The sequence below is a fragment of the Eubalaena glacialis genome, chromosome 2 (assembly GCF_028564815.1).
Source record: "Eubalaena glacialis isolate mEubGla1 chromosome 2, mEubGla1.1.hap2.+ XY, whole genome shotgun sequence".
NCBI lineage: Eukaryota > Metazoa > Chordata > Mammalia > Artiodactyla > Balaenidae > Eubalaena > Eubalaena glacialis.
Genome location: NC_083717.1, coordinates 13,839,669 through 13,861,472, shown reverse-complemented (window position 1 = coordinate 13,861,472; position 21,804 = coordinate 13,839,669). Strand labels below are relative to the sequence as shown.

General features: G+C 37.1%; 1 protein-coding gene across 2 annotated transcripts in view; it reads right to left on the bottom strand.

Annotated features, from left to right (window-relative positions):
- Positions 1-21,804, bottom strand: part of DNAJC1 (DnaJ heat shock protein family (Hsp40) member C1) — a 200,909-nt gene extending 179,105 nt beyond the window's left edge. For both annotated transcript variants that reach the window (XM_061181597.1, XM_061181595.1), the window contains exon 1: positions 21,333-21,804. In XM_061181597.1, coding sequence (XP_061037580.1) covers positions 21,333-21,530 — 198 coding nt within the window. In that variant the 5' untranslated portion in view covers positions 21,531-21,804. The remainder of the gene's footprint in view (positions 1-21,332) is intronic.

Genomic DNA, 21,804 nt, shown 5'->3' with positions numbered 1-21,804 from the left:
AGGGACATTCTAAAATATAACTATCTAATACTCTTGAAAAGTGTCAAGGTCAAGAATGACAAAGACTAAGGAACTGTCCCAGAGTAGAGGACATCAATGAGATAAGAACTAAATGTATGATTCAGGACTAGAAAAAAGATGCTAGTAGGACAGCTGATAAAATTTGAATAAGATCTGTAGGTTAGTTAACAGTACTGTATCAATCTTAATTTCCTGATTTTGATCATTTTATTAAGACATTTGGGAAAACTAGGAGAAGAGTATAAAGGAACTCTTTGCATTACTTTTGCCACTTTTTTGTTAAATCTGAAATTATTCCAAAATGAAAGGTAAGTAAAAAGTTTAAAAATATATTTCTTAATTTTAATATTCAAAGTCAGTGATCATACACCCCCTTAGCCTTTCTTTTTCACATTTAATATGTTCTGCATTGGACAAGATTCCCAGAACCCCTACTATACTTACAGCTCCCCTTTTAAAACACTCCATTTGTTACCAGGAATGTACATAATCAGTTACAGATTGCATTATATTTCTCACTTCATACAATCAAGTCACTATATGTATGTTAATGCAACCTAGGGCTGGTTTTTAAAAGCAGATGCATCATACTGTTGGCGTAATTCAGTTTGTGATCAACTAAAACTTGAGCGTTTACCTTTACTAAGGTCAAATTAGATCTTCCCATTTTATACTTGTGCAATTGATTTTTTTAAGCAAAATGTGGAATTACCTTTTTCTGTGATTATTTCCACCCTTTTGGTTTCTGCTCATATCTTACACAGGTAAGGGTACCAGTTAGATTATTTTGAATTACAATTCTATCACTCACTTGCCGTGTATTGAATACATACCATTTGCAGTGTACTACGAATTAAGAGCATATAAAAAATTTGCCATGAAGTGGTCATATCTGATTGGAAGGGTAGGGAAAATCTTAATAAAGAGATTAAATTTAGGCTAGATCTTTAAGAATAGGCAGCATTTGAATAGTAAGAAATAATACAGAATAATGGTTATGATCTTTGAACCTAACAAACAAGAGTGTAAATCCTAACTCCGCCAATTATTAGTTTTGGGGAAGTCTTTGAAATTCCATTTCCTCATTGGTAAAATACCTAACTTGATAGAACTGTTTTAGAGATTAAATAATATATACTCAAGCAGTTAGCCTTTTCATCAAATGGTGCCAGAAAAACTGTATGCCAAAGAATGAAACTGGACCCTTATATTACACGATGTACAAAAATTAACTCAAAATGGGATCAAAGGCTTAAAGGTAAGAGCTAAAGTTATAAAATTGTTTGAAGAAAGCATAGGGGAAAAACTTCATGACATGGGATTTGGCAATTACTTCTTGGACATAACACCAAAAACACAGGGAACAAAAGAAACAAAAGAGATAAGTTTGGACTTCATCAAAACTAAAAACTTTTGTGCATCAAAGGACACTATCAAGAGAGTAAAAAGACAATCCATGTTTGCAAATCATATACCTGACAAGGGATTAATATCCATGATATATCAAAAACTCCCATAACTCAACAACAAAAAAAACAAACAATCCCCCCGAAATGGGCAAATGACTTGAATACACATTTGTGCAAGGAACACATACAGACGGTCAACAAGCACATGAAAAGACGTTCAACGTCACCAATCCTTTAGAGAAATGCAAATCAAAACCACAATAGGATACCACTTCTTATCCGTTATGAAGACTATTATCAAAACAAAAACAAACAAAAAAATGCTGGTGATACTGTGGAGAAAATTAGAACCCTTGTTCATTGCTTGTGGGCATGTAAAATGATGCAGCCGCTGTGGAAAAGATCATCACCATATATATGATCCAGCAATTCTACTTCTAGGTATATCCCCAAAAGAATTGAAAGCAGGGGCTCCAGCAAATACTTGTTAACCGGTGTCTAAACCAACTTTACAGCTGACCCTTGAACGATGTTGGTGGGGATGGGAGGGGGCATGTTTAGGGGCACGGACCCTCCATGCAGCTGAAAATCTAGATACAACTTATACTCAGTCCCCACATCTGCAGATTCAGCCAATCACCGATCATGCAACACTGCAGTATTTACTACTGAAAAAAATCCGCGCATAAGTGGACCTGTGCAGTTTAGACCCATGTTGTTCAAGAGTCGACTGTATTTACAATAGCCAGAGGTGGACCCCAGTTTATCAACAGATGAATGTATATATTCCACAAAATGTGGTGTATACATACGATGGAATATTATTCAGTCATAAAAAGGAATATAATTTGGAGACATTCCACAACATGGATTAACCTTGAAGACTTAAGTGAAATAAGCCAGACACAAAAGGATAAATATTGTATGATTCCATTTATATGAGGTGCCTGGAATAGGCAAGGTCTTAAGAGACAGAAAATGGATTAGAGGTTATCAGGGCCTGGGGGAGGAGGGAATAGTGAGCAATTTTTTTTTTTTTTTTAATGGATACAGAGTTTCTTTCTGAGATGATGAAAAAGTTCTAGGAATGGATAGTGATGATGGTTGCACAACACTGTTAATATACACAATGAATTGTACACTTTAAAAATGGTTAAAATGGTAAATTTTATGCTATGTGTATTTTACCACAATTTAAAAAAGAGCAGTTAGCATGCTGTACTCACATAAAAGTACTCACATAGATTATTTTTGGAGGTGGGAGAAACTTCAGGCACAGTTAACAGTATAAGCAGAGTTACTAGGTAAAAAAACATATATATGAGGAAAAAAATCCTGAAATGATATAGGTTAAAATGTCAAAAGTGGTTTTCTTTGGATTTTTAAAATTTTGTTTTTCTTTGTTTTTACATAAAAAAATTTAATAAAAAATATTTAAAGAACAACCCCTCATACAGGTGAGAACAGTGTATTAGAAATAGGCTGCTTGTAATAGAAACTCAATATACCAAATGGCTTTTTAAATGATAGAGGTCTATTTTTCTCTTACATAAGACAAGTACAGAAGTGGGCATCCAGGGCAGTTATGGTGGCTCCATAGTCACCAGGACCCGGGCCCCTACTATCTCTCTGCTCCTGGTTTCTCAAGGTCACCTCTACTTGCAAGAGGTCTGCTGCAGCAGCTATTAACATCTCATCTATTGATACATTCCAGTGAGCAGAAAGGAGGGAGAAACAAGGACAAAATGATGTACTGCCCTTTAAGGGCTTCCTTCACTAGAAGCCCAACCCTATGTCTTCTGTTCACTGGCCACCATTACCTGTAAAGAAGACAGGAAAATGCTGGTTTTTTTGTTTTGTTTTGTTTAGTTTTTAACTCCAGTATCTAATAATACAGGGGTTCTGCTACTAAAGAAAAGAAAAATAGATAGATGGTTAGTAGTCTGCCTCGGATACTTAAAAGCATTTTTTTTTTTAAATTAATTAATTTATTTATTTTTGGCTGTGTTGGGTCTTCGTTTCTGCGCGAGGGCTTTCTCTAGTTGCGGCGAGCGGGGGCCACTCTTCATCGCGGTGCGCGGGCCTCTCACTACCGCGGCCTCTCTTGTTGCGGAGCATAGGCTCCAGACGCGCAGGCTCAGTAGTTGTGGCTCACGGGCCCAGTTGCTCCGAGGCATGTGGGATCTTCCCAGACCAGGGCTCGAACCCGTGTCCCCTGCATTGGCAGGCGGATTCTCAACCACTGCACCACCAGGGAAGCCCAAAAAGCATTTTTCATATAACTAAAATTTCAGCTTTCACCTTTACTATTTGGAGTCACCTCTAAAAAGTATAAAATCTAATAAAAAGATACACATTAACAAGTCTTTAGGACATTTTACACTAAAAAAAAAAATTACATTTTAATGAATGTCAAAGCCAGAACATAGTGAGATCGAATTCTTTTTATTTATTTATTTTATTTTTGGCTGCATTGTGTCTTCGTTGCTGCGCGAGGGCTTTCTCTAGTTGCTGCAAGCGGGGGCTACTCTTCGTTGTGGTATGTGGGCTTCTCATTGTGGTGGCTTCTCTTGCTGCTGAGCACGGGCTCTAGGCACACAGGCTTCAGTAGCTGTGGCATGCGGGTTCAGTAGTTGCGGCTCGCAGGCTCTAGAGCACAGGCTCAGTAGTTGTGGTGCACTGACTTAGTTGCTCCGCAGCATGTGGGATCTTCCCAGACCAGGGCTGGAACCCATGTCCCCTGCATTGGCAGGAGGATTCTTAACCACTGCACCACCAGGGAAGTCCCTGACAGCAAAGATGCAATGGTAGAAACAAGTCTGTATATTCAGTTAACATAGGTATGTGTATGTGTGTGTGCATCTGTACGGAAGAGGACAAATCATAAGAACTTTTAAATGCTCAGACATGTCGGAAGTCACAATTTAGGTTCTTTACAGAGTAATCTGTCAAACAAGACTCTCAATTCAGAGAACCCTCACGTTTCCCATAAAATAACATATATTTTTTCTAACAGTTTTGTTGAGGTATAATTTACATATCATGAAATTTACACACTGTAAGTACACAATTCAGTGATTTTAATAAATTTACAAAGACATGCAATCATCACTAAAATCCTGTCTTAGAACATTTCTATCACCCTAAAAAAGATCCCTCATGCCATTTTCAGTCAACCCTCATTCCCAGACTATGACAACTACTACTCTTACTTGCTGTCACTATATACTTACCTTTTCTGGACGTTTCATATAAATGATATCATGTAACATGCAGTGTTTTTGAGTCAGACTTCTTTTACTTAGCATAATGTTCTTAAGGTTCATCCATGTTGTAGTTTATATCAGAAGTTCTTCCTTTTTATACTAAATATTAAATAGTATTCCATTACATGGATATATCACATTTTGTTTATCCATTTATAGGTTGCTGGGCATTTGGATTGTTTCCAATTTTGGCTATTATGAATAATGCTCTATGAACATTCATGTACAAATCTGTATGGACATATACTTTCACTTTTGCCTTAAGACACTATAGACATCTAGGAGGAACTGCTGGGGCATATCCTAAGTTTACTTGAACTTTAAAAACAAAACAAGAAAACTGCCACATTGTCTTCCAAAGCTGCTGTACCATTTTACATTACCACCAGTTTCTCCACATGCTCACCAATGATTTTTCCTGTCCACTATTTTGATTATAGGCATCCTAGTGGGTGTAATGTTTTATCTCCTTATGGCTTTAATTTGCATTTCTTTAATGACAAATACCGTTGAGTACCTTTTCATGCACTTACTAGCCATTTGTATATCTTCTTGGGGGAAATGTCTACACGGATAGCTTTTTAGATTCTCTTTATTAGGTTGATGAAATTACCTTCTATTCCTGGTTTGCTGAGAGTTTTTATTATGAATAGGTATTAGATTCTTTCAATTTTTTTTTCTGTGTCTGAGATAATCATGCAGTTTTTGTCTTTGATTCTATTAATACAGTGTATTATATTAATTGATTTTCAGATGTTAAAACAACCTTGCATTCCTGGGATAAATCCCACTTAATCATTAAGTTTAATCCATTTTATATGTTGCTGGATACAGCTAGCTAGCATTTTTGCTGGAAATTTTACATCTCTATTCATGAGGGTTATTGGTCTGTAGTTTTCTTTTCTTGTGACATCTTTGTCTGGCTTTAGTTATCAGGGTAATACTTATCTCACAGAATGAGTTGGGAAATATTCCCTCCCCTCCTCTTCTATTTTCTGTAAGTTTTTGAAAATTTGTGATTATTTCTTCTTTAAATATTTGATAGAATTCACCAATGAAGCCATCTGGCTTTTCTTTATGGGAAGACTTTAAAATACTAATTCAATTTACTTACTGGTTATAAGTCTATTCAGATTTTTTATTGAGAGTAGTTTTGGTCAGTGGACTTTGTTCATTTCATCTAAGTTGTCTCATTTGTAGGCAAAGTTCTTCATAGTGCTCTCTTATAATCCTTTTAATTTCTGTAGAGTTGGCAGTGATACATCCTCTTTCATTCCTGAGGCTCGTGTTTATGTCTTCTTTTTTTTTCTTGATCAGTATAGCTAACAGTTTGTCAATTTTGTTGCTCTTTTCAAAGGGCAAACTTTTGGTTTCACTGATTTTTCTATTAACTGTTTTATATTTCATTGGTTTCTGCTCTAATCTTTACTATTCCTTCCTTTTTCTTGCTTTGAGTTTAGTTTGCACTTTTTCCCCTCCTAGTGTTGTAAGGCAAAAGTGTAAGGTTATTGATTTTAAATTTGTCTTCTTTGTGTGACTTCCCTGGTGGCGCAGTGGTTAACAATCCGCCTGTCAATGCAGGGGACACGGGTTCGAGCCCTGGTCCGGGAAGATCCCACATGCCGCGCAGCAACTGAGCCCATGTGCCACAACTACTGAGCCTGTGCTCTAGAGCCCATGAGCCACAACTACTGAGCCCACGTGCCACAACTGCTGAAGCCCACGTGCCGAGAGTCCATGCTCCACAACAAAAGAAGCCACCGCAATGAGAATCCCACGCACCACAACAAAGAGTAGCCCCCACTCGCCACAACTAGAGAAAGCCCGTGCGCAGCAACAAAGACCCAATGCAGCCAAAATAAACAAACAATAAAAAATAAAATAAAATAAAATCTGTCTTCTTTGCTATTATAGGTATTTGAAGCTATAAATTCCACCTAAGTACTACTTTAATTGCATCACATAAATGGTGGTACGTTCTGTTTTCATTTTCATTCAGTTCAAAACATTTCCTAATTTCTCTGGTGCTTTTCTTCTTTGACTGATGGGTTATTTAGAAATGTGTTAAGTTCCAAAAATTGGGAGCTTTTTCCATCCTTTTCCATTCAACCTATTTGTGTCTTTGAATCTAAAGTATGTCTCTTGGAGAAAGCATATCATTGGATCTTTTATCTTTTTTTTTTTTTTTTTTAAATCCAGCCTAACATTCTCTGCCTTTTTATTGGAATGTTTAATCCGGTCATATTTAATTTAGTTACTGATATGGTCAGATTTACATCTGCCATTGTGCTATGTTTTCTATATACCTCATGTCTTTTTCCTCCTCTCCTCCTTTACTGCCTTCTTTTTAGTTACATAGATATGCCCTAGTGATCTATGTTACCTCCTTTGTTAGAATTTTTACTATATAAATTTTTTAGTTATGTTCTTGGTGGTTGCTCTAAGGATTACAATATGTATCTTACCAAGATCTGTTTCAGGGACTTCCCTGGCGGTCCAATGGTTAAGAATCCGCCTTCCAATGCAGGGGAAGCGGGTTCAATCCCTGGTTGGGGAACTAAGATCCCACATGCCGCGGGGCAACTAAGCCCGTGTACCACAACTACTGAGCCCGTGCGCCACAACTAGAGAGAAGCCCGCGTGCCGCAATGAAGAGCCTGTGCACTGCAACAAAGATCCCGTGTGCTGCAACTAGGACCTGACACAGCCAAATAAATTTAAAAAAAAAAAAAAAAGATTTATTTCAGATAAATACTAACTTTATTCTGGAAAAATATAAAAACATTGCTCCATTACAGCTCCATCTCTTGCCCCTTTCTTTGTGCTATCATTATCATATATAGTAATCGTTATATGTTATAAGTTCAACAACAGAGTTTTATAGTCTTTTCTGGAAGATTAGACTTATGATGAAACAGTTTGATTCACTGAAATAATTATTAGAAATTATTTGGTAATATTTTTAAATAAAATAAATACATGGGATTTTTAGTCTAAAATTATTTGATTTACTTAATTTCCCACTCATAATTTTAAATAGCTTATAGGTTAAAAGCAACTTTAAAATATCCATATACTTTATCTCATAAATATGAAGATATGTTGCTAATTTAGTTTATCCAATTGTGATTTAATTATATAACATTCTTTTTTCCAAAGTAATAGAATTTACATGGGTATATACTAGTAATGTTATCAGGACTCTAAATGAAATATTCACCCCTAAATAAAATGATTCTACCAATCCCACAATTTAAACTGTTCTCTTTAGCCCATGTTACTGTCTTACCCTTGTGCATATAGATGATTCCTACAAAATTATAATCAAATGTGAATAAAACTTGCTATTTAGCTTTTTTCACTTATACGTATTTTTCCATGTTGCTATGTACTTTTCACTTATATTGTTATTAATGATTACATATCACACCAAGAACATATCATAGTTCACTCAAATATTCTCCTACTATTAGAATCTGATTGTTTCCATTCTCTACTATTATTAGTGTGCTGTAGAAAGAACACATGAATTAATAAATATGAAAAACAGGTTTTATCAGAATTTCATAACATAACCTAGATAGCTGTGCATATTCTATTTTGTCACAAAAACAAAGGTTAGAAACACTATTGCAGAGAACTGCTGCAGAAACAGAGTATTGTTATCCATGTTAAAGAAAAGCAACAATGACAGTCTGTAAGTGAAATGTCTTTTAAAAAGATCATTATACCACGGTTTTCATCCATGGTAGTATCTTTAAAGATTTCCCTTAGATTAACAACTCAATATTAAAGGTATACAATAATAAGATAAACATGTCCTTCAAATTGTATGTAAACTGATTATATTTAAATCCTATGGATCTAATATGAAAAGACCCTTTATCTTTTCTTGTAAGTCTGAATTGTATACTTCTTTCCTTAAAATAATTTAAAGTACATTCCAAATGTGCACTCTATAAACTGCCTGAAGCTTTGATTAAAGATCACTCAATTCCATGAAGCTAATATCCACTGAAACTCTATGATTTTAGTATTGTCCATCAAGTTGATTATTGAAAATGTTTTTCAGTGAGGTTAACCCTCACTGTCCTATTTTTTGTTTTGTGAATTTTGAAGACTATATGTAAGAGAACATAATGCTATTCAGGTCCAGAAAAAGAAAGTCTTTTTAAAAGGTTTGTGATTGGTATATATTTACAAAACATCAACATGAAATTATCTGCATATATCTTAACTTCAGGACCATTCATTTCCTCCAGCAATGGTTTTTCTGACACGTACTTGAGTTTCAGTAAGTACTTCCCCACCTGGCATGGTTTTCTAACTAGATTCAAGACAGAGTTCAGGACTCTCCTCTGGACACCTCCAATAACAGGGCCACATACATCACTCTGAGGTAATGGATCTACTTATTACAATATTCAAAACCTGTGGGATCTGATTATTTTAGAAATGTTACTTGCCTGTTTTAGCGCCCAGACTTGGATCAAGTCTAGGAATAGTGGACTGATAGCGACACGGACTGAACGGTTTACTGTTCCTTTTAATGCCTAAGTAACAGCCTCTTACACTGCTGTGAGTAACAGGCCTGACTATATTTCTGGATGTTAAGTAGTAAAAGGTGCTTAGATAATAGGAAAATGGCATTAAAAATAATAATTTAAAAAGTGCAGCTTTAAAAAATACTCTGGAGTCAAAGTAGCACTGATCCTCCTAAACCCTACTCCAAATATGTACCAATGACAAAATTTAAAGAGAGAAAATAATAAACATATAGCCACGGCCAAAACTAGTTAAGTATCTCTGTAGACAAAAACTAAAGGAAACGTGTAGCCACAAACAGAGCTTAAGCTAAAAGCCTGGACTCCACACCTGTAGTAGGCAGGAGAAATGAGAAGTATGACTCCCACAGAGTAATGAGGACTGAAAGTACTCCACAAAAGGCCTGGGATCAGAGCCAGACTCGATGCTGGAAACCAAGGGTTGCAGTGGGACTCCACCACCTGTGAAAAAAAGTGAAGTCCGCTGCCTGAGGCTACAAGCTCATAAAATATTATGTATCTGAGATGCTAAGAGGCCATAGTTTCAGCCCAACAGCTGAAACCAGGCCAAACAATCTGCAGGCTTGGTATCTGGATCTGCAATGGCCTCAATATAACCTCAGGAGGGAGCCCTAAGCTGCCTATATCAGACCGACTGCTTGTCTAGGTGTCTCGGGGAAAGGAGTAAAAGCCATTATAAAGCCCCTAGGGAGGACGGGTGAATAAAAAGGAGAGAGAAACAGCCACTCAACATGGACCTGAAAACTAAAATTCTACCTAAAGAAACATAACATTTTAATTATGAAAGAGAAATTATTTCCTTCACAGTTTAATTACCTATGTGCAATTCTTCATAAAAACCTCAGTCTAAAACATCTTTGTATCACGATAGTTTTGAAGCAGATACACAACCTGCACAACTGTACACACGGGTCTTGCTTTAAGAGTCTGTAACAACTTTTGGGTACAATTTTAATTAAATCAACCCTGTGGTCCGTATTATCAAAGCCGACATACCCCAAATCATCTTATGCTTTCAATGTTCAGAAATTTCCTGTTGCTGACTTTGATGAGCCCAGGGAATTATTTATAGTAACTTCAAATCATGCTTGGTGTACTTCCAAGACAACTGTAACTACGGTGGCTTGGGTCTTCTCTAAGGTGGACTTAATACATATCTAAAGACCATGAAACCAAGTAGGCTTCTCAGCTTGCCTGTATTTTTTTTTTAAACAACTTTATTGAGGTATAGCTGCTATACAAAGAACTGTGGTTTGTTTGTTTTTAAATAACTCTACTGTTGTGGAGAGAATCAACAAGTAATTACTTCTCTTGTGCATTTTATTTTAAGGCATTTCAGAAACATAATTTAGAGGGAATATATACTCAGTGGTACTCCAAAAGAAGACTGCAAATAAAGTTGAAAGTAAGTATAAGAATTATGATTTTTGGCTCTACATAAGAATAAAATTCCCATTAAGTACTTTATCAAAAACTTAACAGGTTGTTTCATAATCCCCCATCGTTAGACATAAATCAAACAGACTGGATGACCATCTTCGGGGAGGGCTACAGAAGAGACTCCTACATGAGGAAACAGGTTAGATATTGGTGAGGTCTCTTCTAACTTCAGGATTCTATATCCGTTCTTCAATTTTCGTTGTTGTTTTTTTCCCTTAGCATAGAGTTTTTAACATCTCTGACCCACTGCAATTCTTTCCGTAACGGGACTATTTAAAACAATAATAGCCAGGTATAAGAACGATCAATATTAAGATCTACTTCTTTTCCTTACTTGCTTATGAAATTACAGAAGACAAAAGCAAAAAGATCAGCAATTAATCAGTCCAAAATAAAGCAGTACTTTTAGGATCTGTGTGGAGATGGCAAAGGTGGCTAGTGGAAAAGGATGACTCTGGAATCCCTAATTGATATTATAATGAGCCAAAAGACTGGCACACAAATAGAACTGCACCTGGAAATCCCTTTTTAAAATTATTTAATTAAAGATGTTATAATAATCAAAATAGATGACAGTAGAGAATACAGTGAATATTTCATAACTAATAATATATTTGATGGATGAGTTTCAGAATAACTAGGGAGAACAGGCAACCTCAAAGTTAAAATTACAAAGTAGGAACACTGGTGATTTCTTGGTCAAAGCATCATTAAAGACCTAATATATTAACTGAACAACACTTTAAGAATTATAAAATATAACAGGCTAGTCAGCAAAAGTAAACAACCAAATTGGATTAAGCTGATTACTGAAAACACCCTCAGCAGACAGATCTTTACGCATGGACGTTCAGAACCCATTGTCCCTAGAAGAGCAACATGTACTATACTAACAGCCTTTACAGGCCAAAGAAAAGAATGGACAAAACGGACAGAAAACTAACTAGGAAGATGATATATAGCATAATTGGAACAATCCTTAAAAAAAAAAACAATAAAAACCACAATGAGTTAAGACACAAAAACAAAACCTACAATGTCCCTGACAAAATGGAAACAGCAATCAGTGATTTTATCCAAAAATATTTAGATATATCTATACAACACAGAAATGTTCATTCTCTAAGGTTGTGCTATCCAATGTGGTAGCCATTAGCCATATCTGAGCACTTGAAATGTGTTAGTGCAACTCAGAAATCAAATTTTTTATTTAACTTGAGTCATTTATATTTAAATTTTTTAAATGATACTTGATTCAGTTACTGGAAAGCTTTTTAAGTATGTTTGGAAGAACCTGAATACATGACTCTACTTGTTAGTTTGGAAGAATTTGATTACATGAATCTACTTGTTGGCTGCACATTCTATGAAATCTCAACACAGATTAAGTATTTTCAATCAAAATTGAGTATTCAAATTGAAGTGTGCTAAGAAGTATAAATTTAAAATATATACCAGATTTTGATGACTTAGTAAAAAAGCTAAAATGTGAAATGTCTCAATAACTTTTAAAAATGTGATTACATGTTGAAATAATATTTTTGATACATGGGATTAAATAAAATATATTTTAAAATTAATTTTACCTGTTTCCTTTTTACTTTTTAAAATGTGGCTTTAAAAAATTTTTTAGTTACGTATGTGGCTTGTATTATGTATCTGTTGCACAGTGCTGCTCTAAGGGATCAATGGCTTTAAAAAGAAAGTCATCTGTCAAAAATCTGAAATATATGTCAGTAAGGTGGTATTTTACTTACAAATCCTGATCTCCTACTGTCACAAAGTATTACTTTAGGCTACTCAGAATTGGTATACTTATACATTCCAAAGACATTTGTATCCTCTTCACACAGATTTTTACAAACCATTAAAGTATTCCTCTGAGTTACTGCAAACTATGGGTATGCAGTACCCATAGTTACATAATGGTCATTCCACCATCCAGAATAAGTAATCAAGTAACTGAAGGACACTAATTCATCAGATTTCTTGATTCCTTTTATATCCGGATTCACTCACCAATATGTTAACTAATGCTCTTGGTTCTATGAGAGCTAAACGAAGATCTTTAGTATAGCAAAGATTTTGATAAGAATAATTACATAGGACAATTTTATTTTTATATGTATACACATATATACACAGGCTTATAAAATTTTCCCTGGAAGAAAAACATTATAACTGCATGCCTTCACAGTGCTCTTCCAACTTTTTCCATACCATGGCATTTCACAGAAAATTACATTTGTAAGACACACTGGAGTTAACTTAAGGTCTCTCCAGGGAGGGCACCACTGTCCCAGCACACTGACTTACTGCACACCAACTGGGAAGCTCAGGCTCAAAGGTCACTGCAAAAAAATCTCTGACCCATATTTTATTTTCATCTGACTTATATTTTATTCTTACTTATGCCTACAGTTGTGAAAATACAACCCCTCAACATTTTTAACAACAATATACAAAGAAGGCCACAAGATGGAGATACTACTCCATTATAGTATTTGTATTGATGTATTTTTTTTCTGTGTACATGTCCCTCTTTCTGTGTATTTCCTACTTTCTCCTTCAGTGGTATTCTCAGCTACTGTCTCTATCCCTAACGTTTATACTGGTTCCTCCACCACTCTGCTTTAACTAGCATTATTAGAGAAATATTATATAATAAATACTTTTATGATCCTTTTTAATTTTAAAAGCAAGCAGGCAAATAATTAAAATATTTTCTTCTAGCTCAATATTTTCCCGCCTCTCTAAAATTAACGATGATTTTTATTTACATATTTTTCTCTGATAGGTAAAAATTCTTTTAGAAATTTGCTACCCGCAAAGTAATAAGTACTCCAAAAGCCATTTACTGGAATACATTCTGTTGCTTTGTAAGGCTACAGATTTACTTCATGTTGATACCCCCTCCAAACTTCCCTGGAATTCTTCTTTGACAACAGTCCTCAAACCAGTTTATGAGCCTTACTTGAAATTTATTTTCAGATCTCTTTATCAATCCAAAGCATACTTACCCAAGCTTGCTAACCCAATTTAGTCATCAAATTTAGCTCCAAATGACTATTAGCTATAGGCAAAAATCAAATCCATCTTAAAGGTTTACTATTAATGAGTAAATCTGCCAAATATGCTGCAGGCTTTTAAAGCAATGCAAAATAAGAAGTTTCAACAATGTTTTGAGAGGTGGCAGCATTGTTGAAAACCTGAAAAGCTTTCCACAAAAACTAATTTCAAGATCTAATTTACTCTAAGTTAAACATACTTGCAAATGTGTGATACAAAAAGTCACACTAATTCTGTATAACTACTATAGAACTGCATAGCATGGCAATCATTTGAACTTTATATAATATACTTAAGTACAAGGAACAACAAGTTCCAGTCACCCTACATTATACATACATATATTAACTTCCTTAAATCAAATTTAATCACCAATATTAATACAAAACACTACTTAAAGTCAGAGAAGAACCTAAATACTAATCTCTTATATGTTAACTAAAAGTGTGGTAATTGAAAATAACTGCTAATAAGATTTGCATTTTTTTTTTTATTCCAAAAAGTCAGAGGCTTCTTGGTAATTGGCCATGAGATAGCTTCCTTAACCTGATCCATTTTAATGGTATAAAGTCCTTAAGTATTGGCTAGAAATATGAAGCCTCTACTTTCCTTAGCAGGCACATATATGGACCCTAGGATTTCTCTATGGTCTGTTCAGACCTTCCCAATAAATGACAACAACAACTTTTCTGGTCTTAACTCATTTTGACTACTGCTTACTACACATGTCACAGTGCAGTCTCATGTAGCTTTTTAAAATCCTTGTACCTTCTATGATCAGGAGTTGTATGTATTCCAGAATTTGTTTAATTAATTACTTCCTTTTAGAATTCTAGTGTTTGCACTCAGTGGCATTTTAATACTGCTTCTTTTCCATTTTAATACCGCTGCTTATACCATGACATGTGTCCTTTTATTTAATTCTTGATCTTAAACTCTTACCTTTAATATTTAATTCAAATTCTATTAGCTGACCATGTAGCTGCACATAGCTTTATGTCCACTGCTTCACTGGCACTAAAATGGGCATTTTGTCTAATAATGAAGCATACTGTTTTATGCACATATTCTCTCTAACCAGAAATGTAGACAGCGGCATGCCTTGCTTTTGCAACATGCCTGATTACACGTGAGATTCCAGTTGCTGGATGATGGTAATCAGAAACACTTTCTGAGTAAGTGAATGAGTCCTAACCTTACTTAATGTAGTATTAAGGAGGATGAGAATGAGACACAAATCCTAGATTAAATTTCTAATTAAGTCCCAATGACACTCTTAGACAAAAATTTCAGTAAATATAAGTAAAAAAAAAAAAAATTTAGCTCTTCAAATGGAATACCATGATGTTACTTAAAACATAATCATATTTTTACATTCATTAGTATAGGACCCATCTTTCACAAGTAGGTGTTTTGATGAGAATAAAGAAAGGTTTTTGAAAATACATATGACTATAGCTTCATTATCAATTGGTCTAGGGTCCTGCTTCACCCAATCAGAAGTCTCTCTTTTCACTGCCACTCCTTTCCTTCCATCTCTGCACACTTCTATACAAGAAAGACTTTGGATTTGTTTTTAATTCTGGGTAGAACTAATTGACGTCATTACTGTCCAAATAGACCCAGTAATGCCTGACTTAGAAAAAGATTCCCAAGACCATATAGTCTTGGAATAAGTGAGAACATGTTTAATATAGATACAAGGCATTTTATCAACTGGTGTTACTTACAACTGCCACGGAGGTTCTCCTCTCAGCAATCATCAAGCCAAGTACCTACCCTCACCTCCATCCTACCCTGTGTATCATTCCCAACACTGAATAAAACGTATGATGTTGAAATTCACCACATTACACCAATCACTGGGTAAAATGGTGACTTTTATTAAAAAGATTTTAGAATGTATCTCTAAGAATAATTGTAATAACAAAGGACAATTCCATTTCCCAGTTCAGCTTAGGGTGTATCTATGAATAATAAAAGACACACTATTCTAGGATTGTTCTCATAATTAGTGTTAAAAAAAAAAGAATACTATAAAAAGAAAACAGAAACTTACAACTAGAAGAGGATTTCTGTTCCATCAGCTCTAGATTATGTGGCAAAAGTTTCCCAATAAACTTGTTTTTTTCCCGTAAAACATGTCCAGGCAACCTCCACTAAACAGCGTGTACATAAGAAAAGTAAATCAATTTTACAATAATCCAAGCTGATGCAAATATGTATACAACTAAACAAGTATTTATTCAGCTCTAACTCTATACATGATATGCTTTACATCAGAAATATAAATGACTGGAAGGTTATCTACCATTCCAGATTTTGTACATCTCTCTCTCTCCAAATCAACAAATAATTTTGGATTCTACAATGAAAATGGGGGAGTGATTATTACATGACATAGATTTACAAGGGAATAGACTCACTAGAGAAAGACTGCACTATATTCAACTAACACCACAAGCTCAGTGGAATCTACAAGGATCACTGGAGAGAACTGATACTCACAGTACAGATTCACCAGTCACTTATGAAAGAGATCTTCCTCTTTATTTCTCAAACCCCTATGCTGGGGTTTGAGAAGGCCCCATTAATGACTTTGTGCTTTTCCCACCCAAAAAAAACAGAACACAGAAGTCAGGCAAATAGAGATCAAATAGCACCTTTATTGCTGAAAAGCTACTGGAGAATTGAGATTACGTATAGGAGCCAAGAGGGCTTGCTAGAAATTCTGGCCCTCCCATCCCCAGCCTAGACTTGGAGACAGTACACTCAAGAGGAAGTCTGGCCAGGATAACAACTGCCTTGCTGGTCTGTTAAGAATGAGCGTCATCACTTCTAGCTCTTTACTTAGTTCGCTCTCCCCAGTCAAGCAAAGCGGACCAAAGGTGATCACCCTCCAACCAGGTAACTCATCCACGGAAAGATGTGAGAGATGGGTCAAGAGATCAGCAGTGTTTCTTTAAGGAAGTCCCTCTCCTTGGATATATGTAGGATGAGTGTGCCATAATTGTCTCTCCCTTATACAGGCTGCTACTCTGTGCATTCTGTGCATCTGAAATACAGACTGAAAGAGCTTAAAAGATTTATTAATTCTGATTAAAAAGTTAAAATCCAACATTTTGTAAGCACATGTCACTTAACAATAGTTTTCTTCTTTTCACCAGGTTTTAGCACTCATTTGAATGTAAGGATGCAGTTATTAAAAATTTTATAAGAGAAAGAGGCGCATTTTCTAGCTCTATAGGAATAGGAATCTGTAATGACTGGCACCAAGAAAATTACTCTGTGCATCAGAAAGTAAATGCTGCAAAATTTAAGATAACTTAGCTTGTTACAATTTCAATTCACAGATTTTTAAATGACTATGAAGTATTTATTGTTGGCTAGAACACTGTACAAAGTATAAAGAAAGTCATGGACCCAAAAGACAATGAAAAAAATTGATCCCACAAGAAATACAGGTAATCCAAGGAGCAGGAGCTGTTAGAATAAATATAAATACTGTTTGGGGACCTAGAATTTAAGTTACTAATGAAAGATATTTCAATAACACACTTTTTTTTCAACATTCTTCTAATCTTCTACCTTGTATCCTCTGAAAAGATGCAATATCCAAATTGGAATGCCCTGTGAACAATCAAAGTCATTCTAAAAATAGAGTGAGCCTCTGGTATGTCACCTGTATACATACCTCCACTAAAAACTTCTGGAATCCCTTTGAAAGCTTTTAGAACCAATTTGAAACCTGGGAATACAAGGAGAGGGATTCCTTTGCTGTATGAGAGCAATAAAAGGCCAATATAAATATAACCTACTGAATAAAAAGTCAAGCAATTACTCATTCGGTGAATTACTGTTTAGTTTTAGTTATCATGTTCATATTTTTTCATTTAATAAATATTTAAGTGTCTCCTATGAAGTAAATAAAGAAAGAAAATACCATTTGTCCTAAAAATGAAGTAATAACTTGACAAGGTCATAAGTCAGTAAGTGGCCTGGTTCAAGTTCTAAAAGTCATTGATTATTCCAATTAAAGAGGTTAGGGAGTGACTGAGCGAACTACTTTAGACCTGGCGGAAAAAGGGATAAAATGGATGCCACATTAAGTCACTAATCATCCCTGGAGTCTAGTTTGGGGTATGGAGATCTCAAAAAAAAGTTTTTTTCTATTAATTGTCTCCAATTCCGCCCCCTTCCTTCTCTCCTGAACCCAACGTAACCAATCTATTGATCTCACCACTCCACTGAAACAGCTCTCGCTAAAGTAGCCAATGACCTCCACACTGTTGAATTCAACAGTCAGTGCTCAGAACGCATCTTATTTGAATTATCATCAGCATTTAGCCCAGCTGACTGCTTCCTCCTCTTTAAAATACTTTCCTCACCTGACTTGAAAGAGACCATCTTTTGTTGGTTTGCCTGCTACTTTGCTGGCTGTTCTTTCCTCTTCTCCTTTGCTGGTTCCTCCCATGGTCCAGCTCCCAGACCCCTCTTTTCTCTTTTACATTCACTCCCCTGGTGAACTTACCTGGTCTTGTGGCTTCAAATTACCTACGAAGTGCCAGGGACTCCCTAATTTATTATGCACAGCCCAAACCCTTCTCCTTACAACTCCAGGCTTAGATAACCAACTTGAAAGTTTATTAGACACCTCACATTTAGCATGACCAATACCAAATTACTGATTTTCCCCCAACCATACCTGCTTCTATTCCAGGCTTCTCCATCTCAGTAAGTGGCAAGTGCAATTAGACAAGTATTTATTCACTTTCTGAGGTTTAGAAAAAGCTTTCGAATTATCCTCAACTTTTCTTCCCCACTCCCCACCTCCACATCCCACATTCAAACAATCAGCAAAATGCTGTCAGCTCTATGTTCCAATTATATCCAGAATCTGACCACTTTGCACCACCCAGGTCCATTCTACATTCTACACCACAATTATCCAATAATTAATAACGTACATTATCGTTGATCTCCAACTCAATAAAGTGATCGTTTTGAAATTTAAGTCCAATTATGTACCTCTTCCGTTCAAAACCCCCCTTGATCCCCAACTTACTTATAATAGCCAAAGTCCTCATGACTTACGTCGAAGCCCTACAAGATCTTCCCCCGCCCCCCATGACTCTGATCTCATCTACTACTGTCCTCCCCATACACCCTGCTCTGGCCACATTGGCTGCCTTGCCATTCCTCAAATACTAAGCAAGCTCCAAGGCCTTTGAGCTTAACCGTTTGCCTTCCTTGAATGCACTTATCAACATGGCTCACTCCCTTACTTCTTTCTGAGGACTTCTCTGACCATCTGACATTTATATTTACTTGTTTGGTTGTTTATTGTTTCCCCCTACTAAAATGTGAGTTTCATTAGTCTAGGGGTTTTGTGTTACATACTGGCCAATTCCCAGTGTTTAATATTTAGTAGGTATGAACTAAATCTCTGTTGAATGGACAACAAAATTGATTAAGTGTGTAAAGCCAGGTCAGCACTCTTAAGTAACCTACCTACTTTGCTCTGGTTCCTCATGTCTGGCTAGTCAAGAAGAGACTGGTCGGCTTTGGCCTGAAAATTACACATTAAGGACATAAGACAGGCTGCATTTGTCTCTACCAAATTTCTGGTCTCCTGAAAGTCTCCTAAGAAAGTTAAGATTCAATGTAATGTAAAGAACTTGTTCCGATCAGTTTCTCTGCTTAGATAGAATAAAGTTTCTTCTGCATTCTTTCCAATTCAACACAACTGGGTAGAGAAACACAGATGAAAACAATTTTCTGGATCCTTCTATTAAAATGTTACCTCCACACAGAATCTTCTCAATTACCGATGCTTCTTTATTTTCCCATCTTTGCCCATATAGTTAAATGCTCTGGTTGTTCACACTGCCTAATTAACTCTGCAAATTTAATTGCATGAATTTATAAATGAAAATTCTATGAGAGTTCACATGCAAGCTAGATTACATAATCTAAAATTTAAACCACTGCTACTAAGTTTCTGTATTCTCTGAAAGGGGCTTAATTTTCCTTGAATAACTGGAAAATATCTTCAAAATCTTTGGATAGGTTATGTAAAAGACTCTCTAGCTACAGAATTTAATCAATTATGATAAATTCTAACAAATATTCTCAATATTAAAGGCATTCTTGAAAGTCTTCAGTTATATTTCACTAGTGATTTTTACACATATTGAGACACCATTTACTTTGAAATGAGGTCTACTTTGTCTCTACAAGCAGGAAGTGGCACCAGGTGAAGACAATGACTAAAGACAATTGCCACATAAGCGTTTGCACAGAATTTGAAGTGTGAAATTCTTAAACTACTTTATAACTTACAAAATTGAAATTCGTTAAAATCATGGTGCCATGGCAACTGCTATTTTATATTCAATTATATATATTTAATTTAAAAGTAAATTTCCATTTAGTGTTAAGCTCAACAGTTCACACAAATTTATGATAACCTGTAGGAGTGAAATGTACACTTCACATCTAGTCACGGGAAGTGTGCCTTGAATGACAATTGTTGGTAAACATTTTTTTTTTTGCCCCCATAACTATTCAAAGCATTCTATGAAGGGCTCAGTCAGAGCTTGTGAAATTCTAAGTCTTTAACCCCATAATTCTTAAACCAGTAAAATGGCGTCAGAGACGGGATATCTACCCTCATTTACCACTCCCAGGGTGTAAGTAAATAGCAACAAACGGACATTACAAGTTAAAGTCTCAAGCTAAAAAAGGAAAGAAAACGAAACGAAAGGAAAAGAAAAAGACAACGACCCTGCGTTACTGGTTGGACTTCTCTTCCTGGAGCACCCCAAGTGCCTCTACTGCCCCGAAAACTCGATGGCTCCTTCTATGACTTCCAGGACCAACACTGTAGAGGCTTCAAGTTCCTCCAGATTTCTAAACTATGATACGAACGCCTAATCGAAAAGGCTACATAGATTCCAAAGTACAGTGCAAGAAAAACTTCTGCAACCCAGACGCCAACCAAAATGTATTCCTATCTTCCCGGAAAGGCAGAGGAAAGGAGGCTGCTAAAATAGGGATAAGTGTAATTGGGAAGGTGAAAATTTGGAGGGAGACACGACTACTCTTTCCCACGTTCACGGGGCAGGCAAGGAAAGGGTAAGAGTAAAAGATCTACCCACACCACTCTTCCTTCTTCCTCCTGCACAGCTGGGTGCAAGGATCTCCCCCAGAATGGCAGAGGAAAGAGAAGGGATCGCCACCCCAGGCTGGTGGCACCGTCCAGGCTGTCACTGAGACTGCTGTCACTGAGACCGGAACTCGAGAAGGGGAGCCGGGCGGTGAGGAATTGGGGAAGGCGGGTCATTCCCTCTGAGCCTGGTTACGAGGAGACCCTGGTGGATCGGGCTGAGGACGGCAGACGAGCCCAGGATGACCAAGTCTTGCCCCGCGTGCCCGGCTCCCTCGGAGGAAACGGGGTCAGAGCCCGCCCCACCCCCTCCTTTCCGCCCAGACCCGCACTTTTCTGCCCCGGAGGCGCAGCCCTCGGGCGGGCGGGCTACCGGCCGGCCGGCCCCGCTTACCTGCTGCACCCCGAGGAACTGGTAGAAGTTGAGCTGCACCTCCTCCACCAAGTCAAACAACTCCAGGTCTCCGCTCTCCCAGCCGCGCGCCGGCCCCGCGGCCGCCAGCAGCAACAACAGCAGCGGCGGCGGGAACAGCACGAGCCGGAGCCGGCGGCGCGGAGGAAGCCGGGCCAGCCGGCAGCAGGGCGCCGTCATCGCGCGGGGCTCGGAGAGGTCACCCGCCGCGCAGCGCCGGCGGCCGAGACCAGGGACGTGGCGGGCAGCGCGGGCTATGGGAACAGTGCTTGTCAGTCGGAAGCACGGGCAGCCGCCCCGGAGTCGCCCGCCCTGCGGCTGGTCCTAGCCTGAGGGACAAGCTGGGCCGCGGGCGGCTCTATCCTCCACGGACCCCCACCCCTCACCCAGGCCTACAAACAGCTGGCGAGCCAGCGCCGGGCGCTGAGGTTGCACCGGGTGGGAGAGGCTTCCC